Raw genomic sequence first — 26,950 nt, forward strand, 5'->3', positions numbered from 1 at the left:
TTGAAATCTTGTTTCCCTCCCCATCAGCTGCTGGGTCTGGCTCTACAGGGATGTGTGAGACATAAATGTTCAGGCTGGACACTGACATTTAAGGAGCCTGCGAGAGGCATGCATTCCTTATTTATCATCTCCCTCCTATTTTAATGTGTGATCCTCACAAATAAGCCACCTGGAATTACAGTGCCCATGGTGCCTCAGTTCACGGAAATGGTTGTCTGCTTTCAAAGCAGTACTTGGGACCATGGGTCCACACTAGTCCCAAGGAACTGGGGTGAAGAAAGGAGTATGAAACCACATCCATCACCCTGAGTCAGGCTCCTGTGATATATCCTGTTAATATCATGAAAGCATCCAAAGTACCTTACCCATTATTATATTTTAACTCTGATACAAATTTAAGTTCCTTTTCTAACTACTAGATATATGCTTATAACAAAAAATGGTAAATTAGGAAAGGACCAAAAGGATAAAATAAAAATTGCATGAACATATCAGAAGATAATTGTTGTTAATATCTTGCTACATATAATTCTCCTGACTTATTTACATATTGAGATATATGAATACTTTTTACTTACAAAAATAAGACCTCACTATTCATACAATTTTGAAATCTTTTTCTTTTCACTAGCATAATAGTGAAACATTTTCCATGTCATTAAATATTCTTCTACTAAGCATTTATTTTTAATGTAGATGCCTCTGGCTTAAATAGCAGCAGTCTTCAATGCTGCAAAGAGCTACACTTGGTGGGTTTGAGTACATTTTTCTCTTGGCATGTTCTGAGGAGGTTTATGTAGTACATCTGTGAGGAGAACCCGCTGGCCAGCCTTTGCTGGGCAAGGAAGTACCTCCAGCAACTCCTAATTGACTCAGACCCAGTGAGGTCACCTGCATGCAGCACATGGCCACAGAGGGTAGACTAACTAACACCTGGCACCTGGGTGGCTGACTTTTAGACCCTGGCAAGACTGTAGCTAAGCTTACAAGTCCTTCCTTGGGGCCAGTTAAAATACTCAATAGCCACTGAGGGTCCCATGCCAAGCTCAGCTACAAGAAAGAGCAGATGTGAAGGACATACAGTTATGTGGGTACTCGGAGGTGGCCTGGAGAAGGACTCGATGTTGAGCCCTTACAAGTGGTACAGTTTGGAAAGGTGAACAGGGAAGCAAATGCGTGTTCAGATGGTGGATTCACACATGTTTAATTGGCATCTACTGTGTGCCTCATATGTGTCATGGGTATGTCAGTAAACAGATATGAGTTACCTCTGACTTTGAACCAAGCACAGATTGGTTCACCTCAGGATGGCCAGTGGTATGACAGGGAAGGCTGTGGACTGGTAGTTTTCAGTGCTCAACACATGACACTGTTAGGTGTGGTATGTGTGTCTCATGTAGTCCTCACATTGCCGCTGTGTGCTGCTAGCTTCAGTTTGTTCCTTGTTTTACAAATGATGGGAGTGAGGCTTGCTATAGTTCCTTGTCCATGTCCATGGGCTGCCAATCAGTCTTCCAATGATTTGTATTTATTCATTGTTTTATTTTGTTTTGCTTTGATCTGGTTTTTGTTGTTGTTGCTTTTGAGGTAGGGTATTGCTCTGTGGCAACAAACAATTCTCAGTGCTCTTACTTCTGCCTGTGCCAACACTTTCCATATATTGAGAAGTCACTCAGTGAATGTGCTAGGATCTTGTTTTCTAACCATGACAGTCTTTCCAAGGAGGTACTAGAAACACACGATGTTCTGTCACATGTCCAGGTCCATACAGATAGTGTCTTAGTGACTGTTCTTATTGCTGAGACATAAAGCAACTTAAGGGAAGTGGGGTTTATTTCAGTTTCCAGTCAAAGGGATGTAGTCCACCATGATGGGGAGACATAGCATTGGAAGCATGAGTCAGCTGGTTACATTCGATCCACAGTCAGGAAGCAGAGAGAAATAAGCACTGCTACTCAACTTGTTTTATTGTTCCTTTTTATTTAGTCTGAAACCGCAGCCTGTGGAATGGTGCCATCTCAATTAACCTAATCTAGAAATTCCATCACAAACATCTCCAAAGGCTTGTTTCCATGGTGATTATAAATCCCATCAAGTCAAAGATAAAGATGAACCATCACAGGTAGTAGTGACCGGAAAAAGGCTTGATCTAGTACTGGCTGAGTCCACAGCCCACGCTGTCTCCTGTTCCCATCACAGCATGCTGTGATGACCTCAGCAAGAGGGTCACCCTGCCGGCAGGATACATGAGCCACCATCTATAATTCATCCCATTCACAAGTATTTCTTTGGCACCTACCTATCCCAAGAACTACCTTGTGGTGTGAATAGTCACAGCCCTTGAGAAGCTCTGCAGGCTGTGAGTCATGTCTGCACTTGTGTTAAGTTCAGCACTATATTAAACATAGGCAGGAAGAATGCTTAGGAAAGTGTAGAACAATGAACTGTCAGTCAGACACCAAAGATCACCAAAGGCTCCAGAGAGGCAGAACACTGGAGCTGAGACTCAGTGAGTAGGTGCTTGTCTGAGAGAAGCATGGGTGAAAGCAGTTCTAGACAAAGGGGACAGTGTTTGCAAAAACCCACCGGTGGAGAGAAGCTGGCAGGCTTAGCAAACCACAGCCAGTGCTTCAGTGTAGTTTATAGATGATAAATAACACAGACAGTGTCATCACAGAGATAGGGAGCCATGGCAGACTTGGAGTTACATAACAGAAGGAATATGAGGAAGAAGAGGAGGTGAGATATAACTCAGAGAGACCAAGGGATGTTTTACTGTGACCTTAATTACAGAAAAGAGAGAGTAGAAAAGAAAGGACAGATGGGAACAGATAAGGATGTGAAATGGTCCTATTTTTTTGTTGGGTCAAGGAAGATGGTGACTCTGAAATCAAAGCAACTCTTCACCCAGTTTTCATTTTTGTCCAGTTTTAATCACTCTTTGGACTTTATGCATTCCACCAAAGGTAACAGATACCAGTGGTGCGTCATAAACATAAAGTGTGAAAACTGCTCAAAGCTTGTATTGGCTCCTCGCCAAATGGGAATGTTTAGAATCTCTGTTAGACCCCTGAGCCCCATCTTGTAGAACTGAGTACACCTAAAGGAAATAAAGGGACATTCCCTTAGATATATTGTTTATTTTTAAGTGTTGTATGCTATTAAAATCCCAGCTTTGATGTTAGAGAGATCCTGAAATTAGGGCAGACTGTTTTCCAGTTGGTATTAAAGGAAATGTGTTTTCTAGATTCTTGGAAATAACAAAAATAGTTCTCTGCTGTCTCTGCTGTTCTTGTCCATTGATCCAAAAAGTGGGTGAAAGTATGAGGAAGACAGCCCCAACCTCTGTCCTCCTGAGGCTCAAGCACGACACCCATGGGGACAATCACATCATCCTCCCCTGCTGTACACAGGCCCTACCTGTCTTGAATACCAATGGAGTGGGCTGTCTGGACCTTCTGGGATCAGTTTTCAAGAATCAAGTGTGCCTTTTAATGTTTCTTATTTAATAACTCAGATCTAAAAATCCACCCAGTGAGCTCCTATGCCAGGCCTTTAGTGTCTGTATCTGCATGTGAGTGTGGTATATGTGTGTATGATGTGCATGTGTGTGTTAGCACACATATATAGGTAGCTGGGTACGTGTGCATATGTGTGGAAACCAGAGGTTAACTGAGGGTCTTCTCAGTAACACTCCACCTTATTCTTGTTGAACCTGGAGTTCACAGTTTAGTTAAACTATACCACCACGCCTAGTATTTATTATTATTATTATTATTATTATTTTATTTTTGAGAGAGAGAGAGAATGGGCATGCCAGGACCTTTCAGCTGCGTGAATGAAAGTCAGACACGTGCACCCCCTTGTGTACATTTGTGACATTGCACGCTTGGATCACTGTGCATCTGTCTATGTGGGACCTAGAGATTCGAATATGCATTAGTAGGCTTCCCAGGCAAGCGCCTTAACTGCTAAGCCATCTCTCCAGCCCCATACCTAGTATGTTTATGTGGCTGCTGAATATCAAACTCAGGTCCTTATGCCAGAGTGGCAAGCACTGTACCCACTGAGCTGTCTCCTCAGGACGCCCCTCTCTGTCTATGTGTGCTCACTCACACAAAGGGCCTTGTGCACCTGTATTTCCTTTGTCTAGAATATATAACACCCACAGGGATCCTCTTTTCTCCCTTTATGACTTTATTCAGATGTGACCTCAGGTCAGTTCATTTAAAATTGATCCTCTGCCCACGCCCCAAAGACCTGCCCCCCCTTATTGTTTGATTTCTGCCTTGGCATTCATGATCATTTTTATTTTCCTGACTCCTCATGGTGCATGTAAGTCCCATGACTAAGGGAGCATTGTCTGCAGCTCTCTCCCCATCGACTTCCATGGATTCTTGTGGGATGAACGTGGGAGGTGACTCCTACATAGAGTTACCAGGGGCTCACCAAGGTGTTTGTGAAGGAGAGATGCAGAGTTGAATGGCACCTGGATGGCGGGGGGATACTTGCCATGCTTTGGGTATGGTGTGACTGCTTCCGGGAGGGATGCTCACTAGAAAATGCATCTGGCTTTACATAGACATCAGCTGGGATACATGACTTCTGCACGACTTAATTTTTTCACAGTTGGACCCATGGTGTAATTTAAGAGGAACCAAACATGTTTTATGGGATAGATATCCTAAAATATCTCTTTAGAGAGGTTGCTAGGCTTGTTGGGAGCTTGTTCACTTATTTTAAAACTGTAAAATTTTAGGTACTACCTTACTTGGCAAATCATGCATTTATCTAATGGGAAAAAATGAAGTCACAGAAAAATAAAACATTTTGTCTGCTTTGTCACTGTCTCCTCTTTTGTCACTTATAAAAGAAAAAAAAAACACACTAGGGGACACCCACTCATATAATCTGATAATCTGCGGAGACCTCATCATGAGATGCTTAACTCCATCTGCAAAGGTCCTTTCTCCAAATAAAATCATATATATAAGCAGTGAGGGTTAGGAATGGGTCATATCTTTTATGAACCCCCACTCACCCCACTCTAGATCATAGAGATGACCCGCATTCCACTTGAGGAGCCTCTGCTCACAGTGGCTTGCTTCTCTATGATGTACACTCCGTGGTGTTCCACTTGAAGCTGTGTCCACTCCACATCAGGTCACACAATGGTGACACAGAGGAGCTATCCCATACCACCTTTGTGATGGTCCTGGAGAAAGGGTAAGATCACTTCCTCTTGCAGAACCTGGGAACCAGGGCTGTAACTTGCCTAGCGTCACACAGTTGTCACAAACGCAGCTGCAATCTGTCTTCCTTCTTCTTCTGCAAATGTTCTTGCTATTCTTACTGGGGCCCACGCTAGCAGAAGCAAGCAATGAAATGTGGCTTCTTCTTTCAAGCACTTCAGAGTTGGTGGAAGGGACAGAGGCCCAGTGTTTTCAGGGACACCATATGATGCATCCTGTAAGGGGACTGTGTGAAGAATATTGCCATCTTCCTACCCCAAGGTTTCAGCAATGGCTTTGAAGGAAACATGGCATCTGAGATTTCTGAGGACAGCATGAGTGGAGAGTTTCACTCAACACAATGGGAGAGGACCTTGAAGAAATAAAATGCAAATGATTCCCATATTACCCTTAACTAGGCCATAGCCTGTTGCAAGATATGAACATGTGACACCTTGATGCCATGGCTATTATCTTGTACTTTGGGGTGACTTACCTCAGGCTGGTCCCTCATTACAGCACATGGTGTACCACATCCTGGGCTGCCTGGGAGCCTTCCTCTCCCTAGTTCATAATGGTTGAGGTCTGTGGTGATTTGATTCAGGTGTCTCCCATAAACATAGGTGTTCTGAATGCTAGGTTCCCAGCTGATGGAGATTTGGAAAGTAACAGGCTCTTGGAGGCAGTGTGCTGTTAGAAGCAGGCTTATGGGTACTATAGCCAGTGTCCCCTTCCCCTTACCAGTGTTTGGCACATTCTCCTGTTCCTGCTGTCCACCTGATATTGGCCAGACAGTGATGTCCACCCTCTGCTCATGCCATTGTTTTTCCCTACCATCATTGAGCTTCCCCTCAAGTCTGTAAGCCAAAATAAACCCTTTTCTACCACAAGCTTCTCTTGGTTATGTGATTTCTGCCAAGAATGCAAACTTGACTGCAACAGTAAAGTTGGTACTGAGAGTAGGGTTGCTGCTAGACACCTGACTGTGTGGCTTGGGCCTTTTGGAGCTGATTTTCAAGAGGAACGTGGAAATATCTGAAGCTTGGCCTAAGAGATGCCTTGCAGTGCTATAAGTACATCTTGATTGACTATTCTGGCCAGAGTTGAAAGACTTAAATGCAACAAGAACTATGGACTGTGAGGTTTGGCTTATGAGGGTGAAAAGGAACCTTGTCTGGCCTGGGCAAGAAGTAGTTTTTTTAAGAAGCTTGTTGTTATGCCCATGTCCTGAGAATTTGTGCAGAGTTGCATTGTGTAATGGACTGATATAAGTAGAGGGATATGGCACAGAAAAAAAATGAAATATTTGGTCCTAACCTGCTGCCTGATCTAAAAAAGTCTAAAAGTCTGCAATTGGCACCCTACCTGGTATTATGGAGTATAAGAAATTGAGGATAGAGAGGGTCATTGAATTTTCAATCTGGTCTTGTATTTTGGAAATTGCCATGGACAGTGTGAAGCAGGATTGCCTGCATAGCGACCCAGTAGATCCATGAGGCTCAACCATGCAGTCCAAACCCAGTGAAGATGCTGAAACCACGAGATGGTTGCAGTGGGGTGAGGAGCATGCCAAGACACTAGCGTTGTTCTCTGGCTTTTCACACGGGGCTAACACTATCACCAGAACAGAGAAGACGTGTGCTGAGCTGGGAAGCCGCTGAGTCAACTTGGGGACAATCTGAGTAAACAGTGCATGTGAGACATCTGGACAGGAATGACTAGCAGTTAGAAGTGTAGCTCTGGGAATTGGGGAAATTTAAACATAGAGAGAGAGAAATGGTTGTTGAAGCCATCCTGGCTGGCAAGGGTGGGTGGAATTGGAGTGTAGAAATAATCAGGTTCTCAAAGAAGAAAGCTGACATTTGGAAACATGATGGAGAGTGCCACAAGAACAACCTGCAAATGCCTCCCTACCCAAAATAGCTCTCATCCTGGACTGGTGTGGAAAGATGGAATATGGGAGCCTGTGTGGAATTCTGGGGCTTCCAATGAGGGCTTCTAGATTCCAGACAGGTGGTGAATCTGTTCAAAGGAGGGGCAGTTGAGAATGTAGATAGTAGGCCAAGTGAGAGTCCAGTCTCACTGTTCCCTTGTAAATGAGTTATGCATCCTGGGACAACAGAACCCCTCCTGTACAGCAGGAGCAATGACCATCCAAGCCCCATGAGGTCTCACAGTATCTCCTGGAAGAACTCACACAGGTTGAGCACTGTTTCAGACATACAGACAGTAGTCAATGGATGTATGTATGGTTGTTATAAAGACAGAAAGTCTGATGGGAATCCTAGCTGACCAACAAAAATGGGTGCACTGGAGTACGAAGGTCCATAACTTGGCAAGAGCTACAAGGAGGCATGAGGCCCAGAAGTAGGTTTGGCCCCAGCCTAGAGTCTGTCTCCACTTGGGATAGGGAGCTGAGGCACTCCAGGCACCTGACAAAGGCACAGACAATAGACTTCAATTACCCTCCATTTTGAAAAGGACTCTGGAGAGAGGCCAGAGGGAAGACAGACACTCTCTTTATTGTTGTTTTTAAAACTAAAATGAAAAGGAGCCCTCCGAGGGCATGTTTGTGGTTTTTATTATTTGTGAAGAAAATCACACTCATCTTTATCAACATTCTGTCTGTCTACAAGACTGAGCTGGGAAGAGCAAGACCTTGTGTTAAATCGGAACATTTGACTTCTTGTTCTTTGCTCGGCTACCATCCCAGGGTGTTAATAGGCTTAGCATTTGTCAGCACAGCCAAGACAATTTCAAGAGCAGAACGCATGATTGCAGCCAAGTTCACGCAGTGGCTCTCATGCCAACAGGGCAAGGGCTGACCGTCTGAAAGGTGTCAGGCAAATAATGGTAAAAAAAAAAAAAAAAAAAAAGGTGATCAAAAAAGGCTGATGGATGAGACATGAAATCAGCAAGCAAATCTTCCAGAATTATCCTCAGCTGGGTTTCCCTCATTGCCTTTTCTCCCTAGTATGCAAATTTGCTTTCAGAACATGAGCAAGGGTGTGATTAGACTCCATCTCCTGTGATTTTCCTACCTTGGATAATTTAGAATTAATCCAATTTATTTTGAAAGAGTGTAACCCATTTCGTGGATGGGTTGCATGGGTGTCTGTTGATTCATTGTTCTCAGGGTGGACTCCCTTGTTTTGAAAGCTACCTGAAAAGACTATCAGCGTAAACCAAAATAAGCTGCACATAAAATGCACTTGACTTAAGGGGCAATGTATAATGCTGATTAAAAGTAACCCTGGATAACAGCCTCGATTAGAAGAGCCCATGTGAATGAGAACAGGGGTTTGGCTGGAAAAAGCCCACTTAGACTGCACTTTCTACCTGAGGATGTTGTACTGATTAAGTACCTGAAATTAATGGGCAGGGGCCATTCACAGGCAGAGGCTGGATGCTCCGCCAAGGTCATAAAACCAAAATTGCTGCAAGTCATGGACATTTAGAACCTAATTTTAGAAATCTCCGCCAACCCTTACTGGGCCCCTATGCTTTTGTCATTGGGAGCCGGTAATTGAATTTTCTGGACGTTTTGACCAGTATGTAACTTTGTGAAGCTGATTACACAGCAGAACACAATTTTGAGTGTGACCCTTAAAAGCATTACCTTCTGCTGTGTGATTAGAAAACACACAGAGAGCACCTCCTTATGCTCCACACTTGATTTGGGGGAGAGAAAGAAAAAAAAGAAAAAGAAAAAAACACCCTACCTTGTGATTTGGTGTAACCTACAAAGATTCATTTAGATTCTCTGCAGATCATTTAATAACAGATTTTGTAAAACTTTAACATAAGGAGCCCCCATAAAACGTATTATCTTTTATTACCCATACAGAGAATGACATTTTAGATGGTAATAAATTGAAACCCAAGGAAAGCTATTTGCTCTCAGAGCGTGCCTGGCAAATGACAGGAACATGAGTTTCCTGGTTTTCAGTAACAAAGGTGGCCCCTAGGGTCCTCTGAGACACCTCCACCAGCTTTTCTGAGGCTCATCTGAACAGTAGCCTCCTTGTCCCTCTGTTGTGTTTTGTTTTGCTTTGTGGAAGGTCATTTCCATGCAAATCTCAGCACCTGGGATTCTAGCCTCCCCACCCTTATGGCCCCTCTTTCCATCTTATTCATCACAGGACGCATACCTAGCCTTGGGCTGATCTAGGGTCAGGATGAGCCAGGGACATCCGTGTGGAGGTGGAGGAGACCCAGCCCACCCACCAACTACAAAGCATATGAAAGCTCCCTTTCCACTGGGATGAAATGTCCCCACACATTCCTGGAAATTCAGAGTCCTCTTACCCACTTTGTTCCACACCCAGAGTTCAGGAGCTCACTTCGCCTGATTCACTGTAACTGGAGGTTTTACAGTAAAAGCTGGCCTCTGACAGAGCCCATGGGCTAGACCCAGCAGATATAGACAAGTGATGGTAAAAAGCCAAGAGAGAGAGATTATTCATTGTGTCCACATTGGGAAGAGGAACTGATAAAAGGGTTTGGGATTCCCCCCACAAGGCTTTTCAAGCCACTGACATGGACATTGTTGTGCCAAGACCCCTGACCAGGAGCCAAGTCCCCTGGTCACCCAGGAGTCACCCAGAGAACCGCCACAGAAGCCGAGACACTCGAATGTAAAAGCAACAGGTTTCTTTATTGCAAGCCTAGGCCTGGGCTCCATCCCCACAGTCCAGCACAGCGGTAGTGAGGGAGAGAACCCCTTTCTTTTGGGGGAAGGGGTTCATATAGGAATTCGAACAAAGAAGTAGGGGATAGATGGTTGAATTAAACAGTTCTGATTGGCTTGAGGTTTCAGAGGGCAAAGTTGGGGGCAGGAGCTAGGGCACTCCAGGCAGATGAAGTCATCTCCATTGTCCTTGAAGTGGAGATTCCTCAATTTTGTATCCAAGCAGGTGGTCAGAGGCCGGAGCCCCCATAGTGGAGTATTTTTGCAATGTCCTTGAAGAGGAGATTCCTCAGAAATTTTAGGGGGAAAGGCAGCAATTAAGCAAGCAAGCAAAGTTTACAGAAGCAAAGGTCAGCACATTAGCTGGCTAGTTTTCTAAGTCAGGCCTGGGCCTTTTTAACTTAAAATGGTTATATTTGGTCTCTCAGACATAAACACAAATATGAACATTAGGCTTAAATGAGGAAGAACTGGGGTAAGAGGCATGCACAGTTCAACAGTCCTAGTCAGGGTGGAATCAGTTTATCCTTGTCTCAGCTCTCATTGTACAAGTTAGTCCAGACAAGTTCTTAGCACTGTCAAGGTTTGAGGGGATCAGGCTGGTTCCCACGAGACAATCCCTTCTGCTCTAGGCTGTAGACTCAGCTTCATGGATAACTGTCCACACCTGGGGGCTGCTCCATCCTACAATGCTTTTATTCTTCCAGGAGTCCACAGTGACTCACCACAGAGGACAAGAACAATGACTTCTCTCCATGCCTTCACCGGAAGTGAGGTGGACAGAAGCATGCCATGCGAAGGCAAGAATGCCAATTTCCATCCTGCTTTAATCATCTGTGGGTCCAAGTGAGGAGTCTATGCTTTTTAGCACCAGCAATGTCTAAGGCCCTTTTTCATGGCATGGCCTGTGGGCCAGTGACGTCTATAACCCTGTTGCACAGTGACCTTGGGCTAGGTCCGTGCCCATATACTCCTTCCTTCATTGAGTTGTTCTTCAGACGTTCCCAAAGAAGAGAACACCAGACACTGGATTCGGCTTGAATGGTTTCTCCCCAGGGAAATTTAGACTACAGTCAACTTATTCCAAAGGCTGTGACCCAATGTCTGTGCAACAGCAGTATCTTGAGACCTTAGAATCTCAGGGGGCCAGGCACTGTGCATCCAGGACAGGGGAGTTGAAGGCAGGTCCTCGCCCTCACTGAGAATGGAAATAGATGGCGGAGAGAGACTGACATACACAGGGAAGATGCAGTAGTGAACGGACCTGATACTTGCCACACCATGTACAGGAAAACATATGTCTTCCTACCAGACAGATTCTGAAGGAAAGGTCTCAGTGACATTACACTTCAAACGATTGAGATGGAAATATTTTCCAGAGAAAGGGTAGAGGAAGTTGTTGTGGAAGGTGGTGATCCTGGTGAGGCTGACAGCATGCATAGCTGGAGGTTGGTAGTTAAGCATACTCGCCACACACATAACAACATTAAAATTTAAGGAAAAAGTTGACACAAAAGTTTCTAGTGCCTGAGAGTTGACCTAACCATGCTTGGAACTTGGACCCAACCCTGAGTGCCATACAGCATGACCATGGGCCATGTGCAGAAAGAAAATTGCCTGGTGGTGATGTGTAGTCAAGCAATAGCAAATGCTCCCTACTACACAGCCAGAGCCACACAGAAGAGCAAGGGCATAACTGGGAAGACAAAGGATTCTTTATGATGGAGGTCACACCAAAGCCAAGTTTCAAAAGCAGCAATTTCCTCAGGGATGGAAGGGGTGTTATGTAGAGAGGTGCAGAGGGCTGAGAAAGCCCCAGGCCATGTGAAGTACAGGTATCCCAGAAATGCAAGAGGATAATGCTATATGGGAGAACCAGAAGAGGTCCAAGCCTGTCATCCATGCAGGAGGCACTGTCCTGTAAACACTGCAAAGCCACTGCAGGGCCTCTAGAGGGTCCTGTGGGCAACTGGTGCTTTGGATGGTTCACTTTGGCTGGCCCCGAGTCACATGGGGTTTAGAGGGATGCAAAGGGAGCCATGTGGAAGCTACATAGTAACTCGGGTGAAAAGATGAGGGCTCAGCACCCTGTGATAGCTGGAGTAACGGAGAAAGGATGGCGGTCTGAAGAGACATCACGAGGAAAACTTATAGCCTAGTAATACAGTTGTTTGAGCATGCTCTTTGGTACCAGCCTGCGCTTGTGCCTAGGGACCTGGGGAGTCAGCTCTGATACTGCCTGTGAATACTGAGGGGGGGAGGCGGAAGGCAAATGAAGATGTCTAGAAGAGGGTGGGGAGCCCACAGGAGAGGCCATGGGAGTGTAGCTCAGTACCTGTGAGGAAGCACTTCTTTTTCCTAGAACAGAAAGCTTTATTTACAGTGAGAGAACTTTAGGAAATTGTTTTTCATTTTTCCTTTGCATTGCATCATAAGCAGCCGAGTCTAGACCAACATACACAAGGACATACCATACTTAGCCACATGTTAGTTAAGCCCCATGCCAATCCAGGGGTGCCCCCAGCTCAGCAGCAGCACTGCCAAGAAACTCCTTAGAAATGCAGAGCCCCAATCCACCCTGAACACCCTGCATCATACATAAGCACTAGTGAGAGCCTCTGTGCCAGAATGTACCCTTGGGAATGACACTGTGATAGGTCAGGACCAGTAGCTTGGAAGCAAAGGACGTGCTAAATGACATGTTCTGAGAAACTAGAGAAATTGTGAAGTTTTCCAGTGCGTTCACTACAGACATACATTCTTGAGGCTCCTTGTAACTCTATATAACACAGTCTCTGAGGGCTTCATGGTCCACATCCTGTCTGCCCGACTTCACATACCCAGGTTCCTGCCATGCCAGGCCCCATGTTAGCCACCCCATCAGCTCCTTAAAGCAGCAGAGAGGAATTCCCCTGTTCATAGTGTCCTGAACAGATTTAGAATCAGCCCTCATTCCTGCACACAATGATCAGATGTATGGGAGCTTTGGATTAATAGTCTCCAGCTTCCCTCATAAAAATGGGCTTCTCCTCCATGACCACACTTCCAATCCCAAGCTCTGAAGGCACCACCCTCCCCTGAGTCTTCTCAAACCTCCACATATAGTGTCCAGAATATATGGTCTCTCCTCGGTGACCCCACAATCCTTCTCACTGACCCCATTTCACTCCATTTGGTGTACCTGGGTGTTAGTTACTCACATTAGATTTGATTCCTGTTACTCACCTCACAATCTGGCACAGTGTCCGGCATTTAGTGCTCAGTTAATGTTTGTTGAATTAAGTAGCCCCTGCAGATCCTTCCTAAGCACCCCACACTCTGCCTTTTCACTTATGCACTAGTTAGATCCATTCTAATAACACCCACCAGACTTCAGGTATTTCCTTTCTGTTTCTTGGTCTGGAAGGGAACAGGCACCAGAGGCCGGTGTGAATCACCTGTCCTGATCCAAGCAGAATTACCGGAACCTATAGTAGACACTAAATAAATGTCTCTGTAGAACCAGGCTGAGTGTCAAGTATGTGCCACCATGGCTCTATAGGAGCTGCTATGAATGCCTCTGGCAAGTTATCCATTGTAATTCATCAGTAACATCAGAAGAGGTACACTTTGCTCTGAAATGTTTGATTTGCTTCTGGTGTCCCTCAACCTTGAATCTACCACTTAGGCGATTCCACATGCATGTCTACAAGGCTGTGTTTATTTCCCCTGTTGCTTCCCCACTGTGCCAGCATTGTCAGCTACCAGTAAATCTGGAGAAATGAGCTGGGTCCGCTTACCCACCAAGCCCCAACAGGGAATGAAAAAGCAGCAGGTGACAGCCACCAGCACAAATGTACACATCAGCCCTGGGAAACAGAGGAAGGAAGCCTGAAGACAATCAGGAGTCAAGCTGACTCCTTCCTCTGCCCAGAGATGGAAGAATGTTGCTCCCTGGCTGCAGTGGGAACAAGGCACTTCTTACAAGGAAACATAGTCCAGTCCTGCTGGATTTATGGACTGCCTGTTCCCTGCGTTATGTGATCTGAGTGGATAAATCAAAGCACAGACAGACAACAACTCGTTCTGCTTGAGATAATGCTTCTACCAATCCATTGCAATATTTATAGACCAAGAGTCAGGTGTAGCAAGGCCAGAGAAGAATGTGGTCCCTGTTTGCGATGTGTGGCACAAGGTTTGTGATCAATGGTCCCTGTCCATCTGGCTAAGCCGATGCATAAAGAAAGGAATCACATTATATCTGCTAATAGTTCTCTTTAACAATACCTTAAATGTTAAACAGGGCCTCCTTACAGCTTTCTTTGGCTCTGTTTATTTATTTGTTGGTTGGTTGGTTTGGTTTTGCTGGGGACCTAACCTAAGGTCTCATGCAAGTGTTCTCCCACTGAGCTACATCCCCAACCCCTTCCTTGACACTTGAAGTAGAACGTGTACTCTGAAGCCAGTTCTAAACAGCTCACCTTAGAAGACTGAGTATCTCTTTTCACTATATACATGTGGTCTGATCGCATTGGTGGGTTCAAGTTCATCAGGATTGGAGTATGTAAGCAAGTCAAATGGATAAGTACTACCAACCAGGAGATTTACTGTAAAAGGTTTAACACATACAGTTATACCACTGTATGCCATTCATTGGTTTATAAAAAACATGTCTGTAATTGTTTAAGTATTACATAATATCATGTCCTCAATAGTGAATTTGTAGCTAAGAAAGCAAGCTCCAAATGAGACATGGTCCCTAATATAATGGAATTCAGCTGTCACAATCACAGCAGCTAATAAACAACTAATTAACTCTCAAGACCATTAAAGACTATCGTGAGTGCTAGGAGAGAACCTATGAATAGTAACCATTGCTGCATAACAAATTACCTCAAAATGTAGTCACTTCAAGCTATAGATGTTGGCCTGGGGAGGTGGCTCACCAGTTAAAGGCACTTGTTCCACAAACTTACTGACTCAAGTTTGATTTCCCTGGACCTGCATAAAACTGGATGCAAAGTGCACTTGTGCATAGTCCCAACATCCTTTTGACAATGGGAAGCAGAGTCAGTAGAATTCTGAAGTTCAAGGGCCACCTAGATGGTTCTATCCAGTGGCAAAACTGCAATGAGAGACTCTGTCAAAAAGAAGGTGGGACTGGAGAGATAGCTTAGTGTTTAAGGTGCTTGTCTGAGAACCCTAAGGACTCATGTTCGACTCTCCAGGTCCTACATAAGCCAGACGCACAATGACGTAAGCACGCAAAGTTGCACATGTGAACAAGGGGTGCACATATCTGGAGTTCAGTCGCAGTGGATGAAGGCATGCCAGTTCTCTCTATATATCTCTATTTCTCACTCTCACAATAAAGGAAGTCTGTTAGGCTTGCCTCAAAAAATAAAAAGAGAAGGTGAAGCAGACTGACACTCCAAAGATGTCCTCTGACTGCCACACATGTCATTGCAGTGAGAGAGAGGAGAGAGCTGTTTCTGATCCCACAGTTCTTATGTGCAGGTGTCTGGATAATGTCTGGCTCTGTCCTGTGCTCACTAAGATCTTGCAGAACCACACCCAGTAGACCAGTCCAGGATCTGCAGTCTCATCAGAAGATTTGACCAGAGGAGGTCCACATTCCAAGCTCACTTAGTGGTTGGTAATAGCATCCAGTTCCTTCTTTTCTTCATAGAAGTTGACCTCAGCTTTATGCCATATCTTCAGAAGATTTTCTAAATCTCTAGTAAATAATAGTAGCATTTGTTTTTAACTTCAGTGTGAAAGTTGAATGTTTGGTCCATCACTGGTGGCACTATTTATAGAGCCTATAAGAGGTGGAGCCTAGCAGGAGGAAGTCGTTTTCTGGGAAGCAGCCAAGAAGGTGATGTCCATTTGGTATTATGGCCCAAGCTGACACATCCATTGCAAGCTTTTGTTAGCCCAGAAAGGAACTTGATTCGCCTCTGTGCCTACCACATCATGATGGATGATACTTCCCAAACTAGGAGTCAAAACAAATCCTTCCCTTTTAAGTGGCTCCTGTCAGGCATCTGCTCACAGGATGAGAAAAGTAGCTGATCCACAGTCTGTGAAGCATTGGCACATGCAGGCTCTGTGCTCTGCACTTATTTATCTCTTATTATCCTCACCTATCCAGTAATCAATAGCATTCTTCCATTGTACAGAGAAAGAAACAGAGGTGTTAAGGACAAAGTGACTTATCTCAGATCACTCAACTTCAATGGATGAGTCTAGGATCATAGTAATTGATTGAATACTGTCCCCTGCCTGAGTGTCAACTACTCTGTACAGCACTTAGGTGCCTACCTTCAGGGACACTGCATCAGACTGAGTAATGAGTGTCAGTAAGGGATCATGAGTTAATTAGTCTGGAGGAGGCAGAGGTGCAAATGTTCAAAAGTAAGAAAGAATAAGGCTGGGAAGATGGCTCATCTGGGAAAGAGCTTGCTACATCAGCATAAGTACTCAAGTCTGGATCTCCAGCACACACATGGAATTCAGACGCTATAGCACATACCTGCAATCCCAGTGCAGGGGAGGCAGAAACAGGGATATTAGGAGGTTTGCTCCCTGGCTAGATTAGCCAAATCAGTGAGCTCCAGGTTCAGTACGATACCATTTCTCAGGGCTGGGAAGATCGCACATTGGTTAAAGGAGTCTGTCAACCAGAGTTCAGATCCTCCAGCAACCATGTAATGCCAGACCCAAAGTGACACATTTTGTAATTTTGTAATCCCAACGCTGCAACAACAGTGGACTGCAAGAATCCCAAAGCTTATGGGGTAGCTGGTCTGGCCTTCCCACCAGCAAACAATAAGAAAGGTCCTGTCTCAAACAAGGTAGAAGGAGAAGAGCAACACCCTGAGGTTACCATCTTACCTCCACACATGTACCACAGCACACTCATGTGCACACACAAACACACACACACACACACACACACACACACACACTCACACATGAGACCTTGTAAAAAACTAAGATAGCGACTCAAAAGGCACCTGATACAAGCCTCCAGACTTCACGTGAACACAGAGAGATGTGCGTACACACGCATACATATAGTCACACAAACCACATACAAATACACATAAAAAATAGGAAAGAAAAACTGGGCTACCAAAGAAGAAATTATGGCTGCAAGATATGGAGAGTAGATCAGGATGAGGCCTAAGGAAGAGCAGGCACTGTGCGGGTTAATAGCAGAACCTTTTTTCATGTAACATTTATTCATTGATTTTTCCCCCACAGCTACCATTATGCTTGTTATTAGTGATAAATGTTCCGTTAAACGCAGACTTGTATGGAAGTCATCGTAACCATGTAAAACATCAAGGGTCCATTGATTGATTAGCTGCCATATGTAATGACACAGCTTGATTCTTTTTTCAAGATGAAATGTTTGGCTTTCAAATCAGTGTGATCAGTGAACCTGGCCCGGGTATGCAGAGACTCACTGGAGGCTTTTTGCTGCAGACACACCATCTTTTCTGGTCCCTAGAACATCCAGTAACTGGTGACTGGGAAACATGCAGGGGAAGGGAGACCCCAAATGCAATAGAAAGTCATGACTATGGAACTCAAGCCAGGAGAGCAGCTTGACTCTCTTGGAGACATCTTGCAGATCACATCACTTCAAATAAACTAGAGGAGCCAATTTCATTTTCCCAGGCTGGTACCATGCATTTCTTGGGAAAAATGAAATCCTGGATCCCCAAAGGAAGAGGAAATCCTGAGGACAAATGGCTTTGGTTTGGAAACATAGCTGAGATGTTCATCCCTTTTAGATACAAGTTAGTTCGGGGAAACAGCAATATGTCATCATGTGTGTTGAGTCCTGGCAAGATCTTGGGCCAAAGACAGCACTCTTGCACAGGAAGATTTTCTTATGCACTTGGGAAAAAAGCAAGAAGGTATGCAGAGAAAAGAAGACTCAAAACAGCGCTCTTACTAGTTGAGGTAGGTTAAGCCCTAAAACAAATGGCCCTTGAACCGAAATGATGGCTTAAGACTAACTCATAGCACAGTGTGAAGCACAGGTGCCAAGGGACCTGCTCTCCAAAGCCATCTACAGGAGTCTTGCTTTCATAGAAACAAAAGCACAGGAGAGTTCAATAGAAGGTTCTAGATTCACAGTGAGCACATGGACAAGCCACATAGGTTAATAGTACTGTGAAGAAACCCTGGAAGTACAGTCTGGCAGCATCCTCCTCTAGTCCAAGGAAGTAGGAAGTGGTGAATACATGATATTGTCTTTATCACCAATGCCTTTGGTTGCTAACAGCCAAAGCTTATCTGATTGCTTCCAGGTCCATAAGAACCGAACACTGTGACACATTACAGTATCAAAGAGCTAACTGATGCTTAGGCCAGCAAAATCCAAGCTGAGACCCAGCTTGCATCTTTCTGGTCACAGTGGTACTTTCACATCGCTCAGCTCAGAGTCCATATGGAGTTGGAGTTGATACCTATCTGCCCTCCAAGCCTTGCACCAAATAGATGCAAGTGGTCAGGTGATGCCCGTGGAGTACATAGCTTGGCCTTGGGAGAAGCATGGGGCATCTGCCTTTCTGTTCTGTTCATTTGTCCAATGAGAGGGCATCTGGACAACGGAGGTTTCATCTCCACAGAGGGTAGATGACTCCCTGGACAGAGAGAAACATAAAGGGGTTGAGGAGTTGCTGGGGAAAAGCAAGAGGGTTGAGCCTGTATTCCATCTCTGAGGCTTTTGGTTCTACACTCCATACTCCCAGAAGCTGACTGACCCAGCTTGGATTGTGTGACAGGGGGACTTAACGTGAGTCAGTCAACTCGTATACAGAGGACAGACGGAACACATGTGTCTCTTCCAGAGAAAGGGACGGCATGACTGGATGCTGGACTAAAGGAATCTGAGCATCTGAATAACAAATGTTGGCCATAGGCCATACAGATTGGATACATGTGTGTCTAGTAAGAATAATCCCTAGGAGGAACCCTGGGACAGGCTCCACCAGAGTGAGATGTAGGTCATAAGAGGGAAAAGGTTCCAAGAGCAGGAATTCATGTGGGGTCTTCTCTCACATTAGTGACGATGGCACTTTTGCACCTTACAGGAAGCTGCTGTTATTGTTGGTTACGTGGTTTGGGACATTCTTACTGTAAATGTCATTGTGTTTTACAGGAAACAATGCTCACACACTGCCAGACCAACAGACTTTTGATCTTAGAGGTGCTTTTCTTACTAAAAACTTGGCAGCAATCCAAATGGCCAGCTGATGGACACTGAGTGATTGAATTATAAAGGATTCACACAGTGGACTCTTGTTCAGGGGTCAGAAAGGACAGGCAAATGTCTAAGCACTGCAGTGGTAAAACAGATTGTACAACAGTGTGAATGGTAGCATGCTGTGTATTAAGCATGATAGTGTGTGTGTGTGTGTGTGTGTGTGTGTGTGTGTGTGTGTGTGTGTGTTTAGGGAAAAGGTAGAAGACATTTCCACTACTGTTGATATTTACTGAGTCTTTAGAAGCATGATTGAGTTAGGGTGGAGGAGGGCTTTCACTTTGCATGTTTCATTTTTATTTTCATATAATAATTGGACATGACTAGGAATAAAAACTTTGTTATGGTAAGCCTTAATTTTGCTAGAAAAAAATGTGACTTTTGGAATAACTCATCCAAACCATACAATTTGTCTACTTCATATAGTCTAATTGATTGTTGACAACATTAATCAATCCACTTCCCATTACAACTATAAAGTTTACTTACTTCAGGAGATGGGAATTGACTGGTTCATTTACAACATTGTTTATAATCTTTGTTAGGTGACAAGAGCTGTGCTGATGTGTCCTTACTCTATAGTACCTCTGCTCAGTTTTGACAGTATCTTGTGGAGTTCACATGAACCTGTCTGACCTCAGCCTTGACCAGTGAGCTCCTTAAAGAAAAAGATACTATTTTCCTATCACTCTGCCTCTACTGTCCATCACAATGTTTAGACAAAATTGTCATTAACTTCCAAATTAATGAACACAAAAGCCAATGCAATAAAAGATGATGGTAACTTTTTCTATGAAAAAAATATTTTTGTGCAGGGGAATATTAAAAGGAAAAATAATATATTCATGAGATGATTAGAGTTCTGTCGTCAAGAGCCTATTGTGACACTCTGGTAGGATATGACAGCTCCTGTGCTTTCTTGCTAATAACCACATAATTGATCATACCATTAGATGCAATAATAGTCAAAACTGCCTGATGCTTCTCATAGAACATTTGAATCAAATGTCTTGAGGAAAGTAAAAATGTATTCACTCATAGAACTCACAAGCTCTGAAAGGCAAAATGGCTTCAAGGATGACAAGAACACAGTGTTAGAACTCTGTCTCCACCTCCAGGTCTATATTATTTTTGGTATATATCAGTCTCTATGTGGATGCCAATGGCCATGACAATCTCCAGACTAATACCCACCTGCCTCTAAGTTCTCCCCAGAGCTGATTTCCCCTTATGTATTCCAAAAGATGTACCAAAATTGAATGTCAGTCTCTGAGTATCATATCTTGGCTTATGGGCTTAGGCAGCCGTCATGGATTCCAGTCTCATAGCCTGTTTCATGTGCAAGGCGAGGAGCTATTCTTTAGGACAAGGCAGGTCTTGGATCATGTACTGCACATCCTGATAAGACTAATGTGAATATAGTAGCATCTGCCTAGAGGGACAACAGAAAAACTACCAACATTTTTAAATGCCCTAATAAGAGGACTTGAGGGATTGCTAAATGGTTAAGACACTTGCCTGCAAAGCCTAACAACCCAGGTTCAATTCCGCAGTACCCTATATAAAACCAGATGCACAAAGTGTTGTGTGCATCTGGAGTTCGTGTGCAGCAGCTAGAGGCCCTGGCATGCCCATTATGTCTTCTATCTTTTTCTGCTTGCAAATAAATAAAAATATTTTTGAAAAGATATAATAAGGTAAGATAACTAAATAAACTATAAAATTTCCATATGATTATTTCATGTATAGCTCTTAAACTTATGTCTAGGAATTATACTGGTCTCTTCTACATTGGTGAGAAATATGAAATTATTTCTTATTCTGTGATTGTGTGTTGTCAAAAAACATATACAGGCTGGAAAGATGGCTTAGAGGTTAAGACATTTGCCTGCAAAGCCTAAGGGCTCATGTTCTACTCTGAGGTCCCACCTAAGCCAGATGCACAGTGACACAAGAATTCAAGGGCGCACATGCACACAAGGGGCACACATGTCTGGAGTTCAATTGTAGTGGCTGAAGGCCCTGACACGCCCATCCTCCCTCCCCTGCCTCTTGCATAAAATACACAATGCTTTATGACAAAAGTGGAAAGTAGACAACTATCTCTTAGAGACACCCATACCCACACTTACAGATGTGTCTTTCCTGCCAAGCCCCTCTCTTTCTTTTACCTTTCATACTTAAAGTTCATATTAAACCATCTTTATTATGCCCTAACTCTGCTTCAAAAAAGTAAAATGATATAGAAGAAAGTAGGCCTGAGATGTTCAGGTTTGAGGTTGACATCTGCAGAGAGGCTCAGGAGGAAATGTGAAGATAGTCAGAACTTATGAGAAAGAACCCTCAAGTCTATCATGCCAGTGATCATGAGTAAAAACTCGTATATAGGAGGCTGATCAGGTCCTGCTGCACCTGGCAACTGATGGCGTCTCAAGCAACTGCTAAGTGAGCATCACCAACATGGCAGAAGCACGGGTGTGATGTCAAACTCCATTTGCACTGATCAGTTGGGGAGCACTGTGACCTTCAATCCTGGTCCTGTGTAGAGCTGTCATAGAACACATCTGCATCCCTCACATGGCCATGGACATGCATTTGGGTGAACACCTTACTAGACTATACAATAGGGCCAGTCTCCTTGAGTTAAGTGCACGGAGCTCTTACTTAAAGGAATAATCCATTAGAAATGCCCATGGGTACAGGCAGCTTCTGTCTCTTTAAGAGATGTTCCAAAGCTGGAAAGAGATGGCTCAGCAGTTGAGACACTTGTCTAAGCCTCATGACTAGAGTTCAATTCACTAGTATTCACTAGTACTCACGTAAAGCCAGATGCACAGGGTGGCACATGCATCTGGAGTCCATTTGCAGCAGCTGGAGGGCCTGGCACACCCATTTTCTCCTCTCCCCCCCCCCCAATGGCTTAGCACATAAGGCACTTGCCTGCAAAGCCTAAGGATCCAGGTTTGATTCTCCAGGTCCCATGTAAGCCAGATGCACAAAGTGGTACATGCATCAGGAGTTCATTTGCAGTGGATAGAGACCCTGGCAGGTCCATTCTCTCTCTCTCTCTCCCTCCCTCCCTCTGTTTCTAATAAAAATAAAAACTTAAAAGAAAAGAAGAGATACTCCAAAGTTTTCAGGAGACTAGCATGGAACTTTTTCATTTGCCATGTAGATTCGTGACACTAGAAAGAAATTGGAGGTCCCCCATTGCTTTTTTGTTCCTTCCTCCTTCTGGTACTTCTTAATGACTGGTTGGAAAAAACCCGTTTTTGAAGCTGTCATGCTGGCAGGGCTGTTTATACAATTGTAAACACCTTTTATTTTTATTATCGAAGGTAGTTCTACTCAGACTCTCTCTGTGAGTGATTAAGAAACCAATCTAAGTTGGTTAAAGAAAATAAGGAAAATTAATGCCTTAATTAGCTAAGAAGTCCTGGGCAAAGCTGGCTCCAAGTGTGTAGGATGCAGCCAGCCCTGGTGCACTCACAAACAGACATTTGTTCTTCACCAACAGAAAAGCCAAAGAACCTGTCTCCCGGGACTGGCTTCATCTCAAGGGGCTCCTTCCCAGCCCTGCTGGAGTGTGAGATGGCTTGCCCTGTCCCCAGCTGAGTGCTAATGGGTTCCTCCCACCTGGAAATAACACAGGACACAGCCTGACCTGGCCATCCTGCCTCTGGGATGGGATGCACTTCATAGGTGTCTCTGAGTCAGGGATCATTTTAGAAGTTTACCTGATAGAAAATAGGGAGGGGCATACCAAACCCAGTTGTGTGGGCAGAGGTAGGTCTCCAGAGGAAACAGAGTTTAGCCTTAGCAGTACAAGAATATAATATGTGACCAAGACAAGCAGGTCCACTCACTGTCCATTCATGCACAGAGCCAGCTGTAGCATTCCTGTTCAGTCTGAATCCCAGCTATTTGATTAGTTGTTTTGAATGTTTAAATGTGGCTGCTAAAAATCTGTCTAGTACTCAGGAAACATGTATACAAAGAGACAAACATTCAATAATGCTTATGTTAAGTTTATTAGATCTGAGGTTGGGCATGCATTTAAAGTGCAGATTTCAAATATAGTACTCTGTGAGAGCAGAAGAACCAGTGAAGTACCATTTTTCTACCTATAAAATGGGAACAATGATCAGTTTGCTGTGCTTGTTGGAAAAATGAACTAAAGTATGGGAATCCACAGGCCAACCCTCCAACTACTCAGTAAACATGATCTCTGAATGCCGCCATCTTTGTTCCAGTGTCAGCAGCAAAGTTAGCCCAATGTCCAGATCAGCTTCTAAAGGTCGCTATGAAATGACAGATGTAGATGTTAATATCAAATGTAAATATATTCCCAAACAGGACACATGGAACATTCTGGAATGTTTCAAATGTCCCCTTAGAGAAGGACAGCTAGTCAAGTCCATCATGATGAGTATCTCTAGTCTGTGGATAGAGACTGTCACCCTGGAGAAATTCTAAAGTTACATTTATCCATGACAAGTAAAGATGCAATGACCAATTAAGATGACTGCTACAAAGAGTAGCATATACTGACTTCTCTGGTGTATTTTTGCTTTGTAGACTTTGGAAAATCCCAAGTATGAACTGATCATTGAAGCTCAGGATATGGCTGGCCTGGACGTTGGATTGACAGGAACAGCTACAGCCACTATTGTGATCGATGACAAAAATGATCACTCACCAAAATTCACCAGGAAAGAGGTAAGCCCTGTAACCCCACTGTAGGGTCCCAGCCATGGACACTGATCAGTACTGACTCCATGTGCCACAGCCACCACCACGGCCTTTTTGCCATTACAAAGTGCTCTTTTGTGGGAGTGAGTGCAGCATTTTGTGGAGACACTCCCATATTTTGTATGTTGTTTGTGAAGTTAAAATGCCAGAGCACTGTGGGAACAAAAGCACTAAATCTTGTTAAAGTCCATAAGAAAATAACTTGTAATGCCAAAGTGCCATTTCCATAGTTTTATTTATGTTATTTAGTGAGTATTGTGAGTAGCATTGTGATTGTAGCATAACCATCACTCTTTTTTTCAGCAAGTACAGATTGAAAGGCCAGACAGAATAGCAGCAAGGAGGCACAACAGACATTCTTGGCATTTTCAAGGTGGCCTGTGAATACATAAAAAATACCAAAGTTAGCATGTGCAGAAAGTCATTACTTATTCTCAGTTCCCCATGCTGTTAAGATTATGAACCACACGTTGTTTCCCATTTATGCCAATGAATCAGCATTTAGGAAGGGGGAGTGTATAGATTCACATTCTTCTGTTGACTTCGGACCCAAACAGAAAGTCAGTTGCATCATGCATAAGATGGAAGTTATGTTAAGATCAGAGTGTTTGGGGGAATCAGGACCAAGGCCAAGCACTAGACACCCTGCCTGCCAATGTGGTGAATGATGTAGGTAAACATGACAGCTATTTGCTGAGCCTTTGCCGCTCCCAACACAGACCTATGTGTCACAGCCCCACAGCCTCCTCTAGCCCTGGGAGTGTGGCTTCATGACATGCACTCTAGGAATGAGCAAGTCTGTTGTTAAGCTCTGAAAACCTAGAGGGAGCTCCATGGTCATGGGCACTGTAAGCAGCAAAAATGAGAATGAGGGCTGGAGAGATGGCTTAGCGGTTAAGCGCTTGACTGTGAAGCCTAAGGACCCCCGTTTGAGGCTCAGTTCCCCAGGTCCCACGTTAGCCAGATGCACAAGGGGGCGCACGCGTCTGGAGTTCGTTTGCAGAGGCTGGAAGCCCTGGCGCGCCCATTCTCTCTCTCTCCCTCTATCTGTCTTTCTCTCTGTGTCTGTCACTCTCAAAAAAAAAAAAAAAAAAAAAAATTTAAAAAAAAATGAGAATGAGCCAACATCCTGTGACTCTAAGGTAGCAGGCTGAACTGCAGCAGGAGCTTTGTCATCTAGGGCCAGTGTCCCACCCTCCTAATCCTTCCCTGTGTGGTCTTGTCCTGCTGCCCTCTTGAGGAATCCCAGAGCTCTCCTGGTGGCCTGAGACAGATGGATCCTCTCAATACACTGTGGCTTCTCTCCCTTGACAGATCTACACAATTCATATAGAGAGTAGAATTCTCCTTCTCTCCAGGGATATCTTGGGTAGTTGGGGTTCCAACCTTCAAAGAGAAAAATCCATATGTGCTATATTCCAAGACTTTCCATGACAATGACCCTGTGAGTGCTAATACCGATTGCCTATTATCCTATGTGCCTCTCATACTGGTATCCAAGAGGTTGTCCACACAAGTTATGCCCTCTTTCATGACAACATGTTGATGGTCCCAATATTATGCAGATTCTGTGCATTCTGACAAGCCTTTGTGAGGTAGCGAATGCAATTACCACTTTGTGCTGCAAGACAGCATTCCAAAGCACTCCTTCCCATACTTCAGCTCTTATATTCAGCTAACCTCTTCTACGGTCTCTGAGCCTTAGAGAATGTGATAGACATGTCTCATTTAGTGCTGAACACTCAAGTGTCACCTCTTCTCAGCACTCTGGCAAGTTTTAAGTCTCCCCAGCAGTGTGAACACCATCTGAAAAGTGAAACTTACTGAGCCAAAAGTGAAAGCAACACTAACAGGTATTTTCAGGACAAGGACTGGTGTTTGTTGTCATTGGAGGTGTATTTACATTCTGGACAGCAGAACTGCCAGAAGAAGTATTCATGGCAGGGTGGAAAAATGGCCCTAGAGCTAGAAAGGGACCCACATCCCATTGACCAGCCATGAGACATGAGTGTGTCTGCTCTTCCACATTCCAGTGCCTACCTGTCCACGGGGCTGGGGGCAGAGCCTCCCTCACCTACTCCTATGAGCATTCACCAGCTAGTGGTGCCAGCACTCAGGGGGCGCCTGCCATCTCCTGTCTGGAGGGTAGGGTTGAAAGTGGTGGAGAGGAAGATGGGGAAAAGGCAGCAAAGAAAAGGCAGTGGAGACACTGACTGTAGTAGTGAGGTCAGTGTTTCCATGGTGACAAAGAAATTCTAAAATATTGTTCTTAGCCAAAGGGCCATTCTCATTCCTTTTTACAAGGCTGATCTTCTTTGATCCATCACTATGCCCAAATGCCACATGCCACAATGCCAGGCATTTCACGTGGGGGTAGGGCTCCAACCTCAGGTCCTCATGCTTGCATGGTAAGCACTTTACCCCATCTCCCCAGCCCTTTAACTTATTACTACTGAATAATTCAATATTTACAGACTCCTTTCTAAAGATCATTTTAACTTAAGAAAACTGTCACTGATTATCATGAACCACGTTTGAACTCAAACCTGCTAAGGTCATATGAAATCAATTTTCAGCCACCAACTTCCATGCAGTTTAAGTGGGAAATTAATTTCTTTGTGGAGACTTTTCTGTGATCTTACCAATAGCTTGTTCTCGTGGCTTTCCCTAAACATTAGTTTTGAGTTTACCACATGGAGTGTTGTGGTGATTAATCTTAATGTCAGCTTGATCGGATTTAGAATTGTTCAGGATACTAGCACCTCTGTGCATGTGCAGAGTAGCCTACCTGAGTATGGAAGACGCATCCTGAATACAGCTGACACCATCCCCTGGGCTGGGGTGCAGACTGAATAAACAGGAGAGAAGAAGCAGAGCAGCAGTGTTCATCTCTCTCCGCTCGCTCACCGTGGGTGCAGCGTGGCCAATTGCTTCACACTGCTGCCGCTCTGCCTTCCCTGTCACCATATTTTGTATCACCTCATACTAAACTAATGCCTTCCTCACTGGAAGTTG

At 44.3% G+C, this 26,950-nt stretch overlaps 1 protein-coding gene across 1 annotated transcript in view; it reads left to right on the plus strand.

Annotated features, from left to right (window-relative positions):
* The window catches only part of Cdh13 (cadherin 13), a 1,153,296-nt gene that overhangs the window by 963,466 nt on the left and 162,880 nt on the right, over positions 1-26,950 (plus strand). Inside the window, exon 8 of the mRNA XM_004659582.2 lies at positions 23,762-23,902. Coding sequence (XP_004659639.1) covers positions 23,762-23,902 — 141 coding nt within the window. The remainder of the gene's footprint in view (positions 1-23,761; positions 23,903-26,950) is intronic.

This window comes from Jaculus jaculus, chromosome 1 (genome assembly GCF_020740685.1).
Source record: "Jaculus jaculus isolate mJacJac1 chromosome 1, mJacJac1.mat.Y.cur, whole genome shotgun sequence".
Classification (NCBI taxonomy): Eukaryota; Metazoa; Chordata; class Mammalia; order Rodentia; family Dipodidae; genus Jaculus; species Jaculus jaculus.